The 5,980-nt window shown below is 46.2% G+C and overlaps 1 protein-coding gene across 1 annotated transcript; it reads left to right on the forward strand.

The window, feature by feature from the left end:
* Positions 1 to 2,001: 2,001 nt before the first annotated feature.
* On the forward strand, positions 2,002 to 2,937 carry LOC148120813 (olfactory receptor 4D2-like). The gene has a single exon (XM_087909532.1). The coding sequence runs from the start codon at positions 2,002 to 2,004 to the stop codon at positions 2,935 to 2,937; it is 936 nt and encodes a 311-aa protein (XP_087765658.1).
* Positions 2,938 to 5,980: the final 3,043 nt, after the last annotated feature.

Here is a 5,980-nt window from a genome sequence, read left to right on the forward strand (position 1 = left end):
GGCCCGGGGTTCCAACTGTGTCCAGTGATTACTCGGCACGTGTACTCCCTGGTTTTATGTCAACTTGACTCAAGCTTGTGTCATCTGAAAAGAGGGAACCTCAACTGAGAAAATGTCTCCATAAGATCTGGCTGCAGGACATTTTCTTTTCTTTTTTTTATTATTTATATTGAGGTCTACATTTTTCTCTGCTTCTCTCCCCCACCTCTCCCCTCCCCATCCACCCTCTCCCAAGGTCCCCATGCTTCCAATTTACTCAGGAGATCTTGTCTTTTTCTACTTCCCATGTAGATCAGATCTATGTTAGTCTCTCTTAGTGTCCGCATCGTTGTCTAAGTCCTCTGGGATTGTGATTTGTGGGCTGGTTTTCTTTGCTTTATGTTTAAAAACCACCTATGAGTGAGTACATGTGATAGTTGTCTTTCTGGGTCTGGGTTACCTCACTCAAAATAATGTTTTCTTGCTCCATCCATTTTCCTGCAAAATTAAAGATGTTATTTTTTTCTGCTGTGCAGTACTCCATTGTGTAAATGTACCACATTTTTCTTATTTAGTCTTTGGTCGAGGGGCATTTAGGTTGTTTCCAGGTTCTGGCTATGACAAACAATGCTGCTATGAACATAGTTGAGCACATGTCTTCGTGGCACGATTGAGCATCCTTTGGATATATACCCAAAAGTGGTATTACTGGGTCTTGAGGAAGGTTGTTTCCTAATTTTCTGAGAAATCGCCACACTGACATCCAAAGGGACTGTGCCAGCTTGCATTCCCACCAGCAATGCAGGAGTGTTCCAGAACATTTTCTTAATTAGTAATTGATGGACAAGGATCCAGCCCCTTGTGTGTGGTGCCATTCCTGGGCTGCTGGTCCTAGAGTCTAGAAGGAAACAGACTGAGCAAGCTAAGGGGAGCACCCAGTAGGGACCACCCCTCCATAGCCCTTGCATCTGCTCCTGCCTCCAGGTCCCTGCCCTGCTTGAGTTTCTGCCCTCACTGCCTTTGATGATGAACTGTAATAAGAAACTGTGAATGAAGTAAACCCTTCCCTCCCCAAGTTGCTTTTGGTCACTGTGTTCCATCACAACAATAGAAACCCTAGGAGAACAGGAAACTGCACACACTATAACTATTTGTTCGCCCTGACCCCATCCACAGCTCCACGTTAAGTGCTTGCTATTATCAGGTCCTGGGCAATGCTGGGGACAAAAATAAATAAATTTGAAGCCAAACCACCTTGTTTCCAGGACCTTGTCATTGAGTTGAGGAGGAAGCACTAGCAAGGCTCCATTAGCACTGATGTGTTAAATGTATCAGGATTGATACAAACAAGTGAGAACAGGTGTCAGGAGGATACAGGGACTGGGACACTGAGTTGAATACGGTCTGCACTTCCAGGCCTGGCTCCAGGGATTTCATGTACCTTTTTGTTTGTTCCACAGAAAATGAGAAAAGGAAACTATTACGTTGTCGTTGTTCCCCACTTCACTGGCATGCCAGGTGGAATCCTAAAAAAAACAAGTCACCCACTTTTGGTGAAATCTCAGGGAACATAAAACCTGAAACTCACCGGAGAGCGTCTTGCTAAGTGTCTTCCCATGGCCATGCAGATTTGGACAGGCAGGCCATAGACTCTACTGCATGGCTTTAAGGTAGTTCATGAGCTTGGTTGGCGTGGTGCTGCACGACTGTCGTCTTAGTGTCGGAGAGGCTGAGATCGGAGGAGCTCGAGTTACGAGGCAGTCTGAGATACATAGTGAGACCGTGTCCCGGGGAACCAAGCAAACAAACGCAAAACTGAAACACCATCTCCTGAGTGTGTGTAGCGACACTCACAGACCTTTCAGAGATAAGACAGCAGGGGGTATCCTGGTTGTCACATGAGGGCATGCATCATATGGACATAACAGCGCAGACTGAACTCCTGCATACTAAAAAGGCAAAGAGTCACTTCATGCATCTGTATCTGTCAGTCATTCCCTTTGAGTGTATGCGCAGGACACCATGGAACCAGGGAACCTCACATGGGTGTCAGAGTTCATCTTCCTGGGACTCTCCCAGACTCATGAACTTCAGTTCTTCCTGTTTCTGGTGTTCTTGTTTGTCTACAGCACAACTGTGGTGGGAAACCTCCTCATTATAGCCACAGTGACCTCAGATGCCAGGCTCCACACACCTATGTACTTCCTGCTCCGCAATCTCGCTGTCATAGACCTCTGCTTCTCCTCAGTCACTGCCCCCAAGATGCTGATGGACTTCCTCTCTGAAAAGAAGACCATCTCCTACCGAGGATGCATGACCCAGGTCTTTTTTTTCCACTTCCTGGGTGGGGCCATGGTCTTCTTCCTCTCAGTGATGGCCTATGATCGCCTCGTGGCTATCTCCCGGCCACTCCACTATGTCACCATCATGAACGCCCAGCACTGTATGGTACTGGTGGTTGCTGCATGGATAGGAGGCTTTGCCCATTCCATTGTCCAGCTGTCTCTGATGCTCCCACTGCCCTTCTGTGGCCCCAATGTCCTGGACAACTTTTATTGTGATGTCCCCCAAGTGCTGAGACTTGCCTGCACGGACACCTCCCTGCTGGAGTTACTCATGATCTCCAACAGTGGGATGCTGGATGTCATCTGGTTCCTTCTCCTTCTGATCTCCTACTTGGTCATACTGGTGATGCTGAGGTCCCACTCAGGAGAGGCGAGGAGGAAAGTGGCTTCCACCTGCACCACCCACGTCATTGTTGTGTCTATGATCTTCATCCCAAGCATTTATCTGTATGCCAGGCCGTTCACCCCCTTCCCCATGGACAAGGCTGTGTCTATCAGTCACACGGTCATGACTCCCATGCTCAACCCTGTGATCTATACCCTCAGGAACCAGGAGATGCAGGCAGCATTGAAGAAACTTGCAAAGCGCCTAGCAATTTGCAACAGGGAGTGAGATTGAAATGTGATGACTTCACATCAAAAATCTCTCTGCACTTGTGTTATCCCAAGAGAAAAGTGACGGAAAGTCCTTACCTACAATAACTCAGATTGCCCCAGTATTTCTTGATGACCTCCTCACACTCTATTGCCTTCCTTTTTGTAAAACTGACAGTGGCTATAAAGTTACATTAAACGATGTTGGGCCAGTGAGAGGGCTTATCAGGTGAAGGCAATTGCTGAAAAACCTGACCAAGCCATAGAATGGAAGGAGAAGGCTGACTCCTGAAAGTTTTCCTCAATCTCTGTATGCATACAATGGTGTGTGTATGTGTGTGTGTGTTGTTTCTGTGTGTGTGCATGTGAGCCCGCATGTGCAAGCCTGGGTGCATGCACTAACACAAACATAAATGGTAAAAATATATAATGAAATTTAAAAAGTAAAAATTAAACGATTTCAAATAAGACAATTCAGAACATGGAGGCAATTCTGTCAAGGTTAAGAGCGACTAAGACATATTCTTCTCAATTCCCAGACGATCTGCTTCTCTTGAAGACCCTCTTGCCCTTCAGAACTTGGTCAGCAAATATTATCTCATATGAATCTCTAATATTATCAATGTTTCTTGTGCTTTGGGTCCCCAAGGAAGATCTCTCAGAGAGCATTGCTTTGAGGCATACGGAAACTTTTTTTTTTTTTTAACAAGTCCCATATTGCTGCTCAGGCCTCGGTAGTAATGAGTCGAGCCCTGCCTCCTGAGCCCTGCCCAATAGGTTTCCCCTGGGATATTCCCTGTTCCTCTGGGGTCCCACACGTGTAGCACACTTGAGGGATGGCCAAGGACTGGAAAGCTGAAGCCTCAGCAAAGAACCTCCAAAAAGATGTAAAGCCTTGGACTGTCATGCTGGGTTGAAGTCAAGGTGAGAGAAAGGGGTTTGTTTGCTCTCCAGCACACTGGTCAGCTGTTGAAAGAACTGTGCGAATGCCTGCCAGTATGTGGGAACAAATGAGCGGCAGACCTGAGAACCAGTCTAAGTGCCAGGAGAGACCGCAGGGAGCAGAGTCTGCCGGTCCAGCTGCAGGGGATGATGCGACGTGGATATCAGGTACCCAGGTGAGAACTGAGAACAGCTGAGCGTAGAATTGGCCCTAGGAGTCAGCGGGAGGAGGCTGAAAACCAAACATGTTTTTCAGGAAGATCAGTTCCAAATTCTCTGCAGAGCCGCATATAGCAAGCTTACATTGTTGATTGCTAATTCACAAAGATAGCCAACAGTTGAAACAACTTCTGAGTCAGAGTTGCTCTGGCTGCTGCTAGGTTTACAATGTTACAGGATCCAAAATGTCGTTAATAGAGGCAACAGGAAAAATTCTCAGTGCCATGATGGGGTTGTTTGTAAACTGCTTTTGGAAATCTAAAGATGAAGAATTTATTCTCTCACAGAGGTTTTTTTTTTTTAATCAGGAATTACTATTAATGATTTGGAAATAACCAGAAGACAGCACGTGTAGAAACTGTACGTTCTTCAGACAGCAAAGGGGTCCTAAGCCACATGACCGCGAAGGTGAATGGGGGTGGCATCTATAGTCTTATAAGAAATACTGAAAGGGTATACATGTGTGTGTGTGTGTAGACATGCTGTCCTAGCCCAGTTCTCTGCACAGAGCATCGTGCACAGAGCTGGAGGTTTAAGCTGTGGGCACTAGACTAGAAGACTGTAATGAGAAACCTCTGTCACATCCCATTCAGGAAGGTCTCACTACCCAGAAGGCGTCTGTGTGACAGGGGGACGGATGTGTAAACACACGGAAGTGAAGGATGAGAAATGAATGGTCTCCAGAGCTAATCGATGGCAGTCGGCCAGAGAGGAGAGATTAGAAAAGACTGAGACTGAGCAGGGGAGCTAGGAGCCCTCACCTGGTCGGTCTCTCTGTCTCTGTCTCTGTCTCCATCTCTGTCTCTCTAGCACCAGCTTGTCTAACTGTGTCCACTCCGCCCACTCTTTCTGCCACTTTCCAACCTTTTTCCTGATCTCTAACTTGTCTCCCTTCTTTGTAATCTTACTTCATCCATTCCCGTTTCTTTGCATCCAACTCCTCCCTTTTTCCTCAGATTTTATAACATCTTATAAAACTGAGATCCTTTCAGAGGAGCTTCGAGCGTCCCTTCCGACAATGCATAATCTATGTCTTAACTACCTGGACCTCTCGATCTCCATTTCACTATCACCTACACACCTGCCCCGTGGAGCATCACCAAGCAGAAGGTTCTTGTGTTGGGGAGGAGAAGCAACTCCATATCAAATATTCAGTTGTGTCCGGGGGTTCCTCCACAAGGACCCAAGTGTTCTGTAATCATCCGCCCACCCTGTAAGCAGCATCAGCTCCTGCCTATGATCAGGAGGCCCACTGCTGGAAATAAATGAATTTTGAGATCCAAATCTATGCTCTCAGGATCTTGTGACTTGTACGGCAAAAACATAGACACAGAAAAACCTGTTAATATTTTGACGTCATAAATGCTGTGTGAAAACAAGCACTAAAGACTGGGGTGGGAGTGAGAATCACAGAGATATCCAGAGGGTAAGGGTTATGGCTTATCTCAGGCACAACACGCAGGGATTTCAAATGTGTCGTTCTATTCAACCCAAGAGAAAACTCAGGACAGAAAGCCTTTCTTATTCCCAGCTGCACACTCAGAGCTGAGAGCCCAAGGAAATAAGTTAGTTACTTCTGGTTAACTCTGGGGGAGAAAAGAATATCTTAAATTTATCCTAGAGGGTCTCACTCTAAGTGTCTTCCCATTACTATATGATCTTGGGAGGTGAAAAATGCATATTCTTCTGGACAGCTTTAAGATAACCCATGAATGTATATTCCAGAACCTATTTGTCAATTTTCCAGAAACAAGGTAGGTGGTATCATACTCTTCACATGAAGATTTGCATCTTATGGACTTGAACAACTCAGTCTGAGTCCTTGCATACTGAGAGGGCAAGGAGTCACCTCGTGTATTTGTATCTGTCAGCCGTTCCCTTTGAGTGTATGCACAGACACC

This window comes from Myodes glareolus, chromosome 9, assembly GCF_982192425.1.
Source record: "Myodes glareolus chromosome 9, mMyoGla1.1, whole genome shotgun sequence".
NCBI lineage: Eukaryota > Metazoa > Chordata > Mammalia > Rodentia > Cricetidae > Myodes > Myodes glareolus.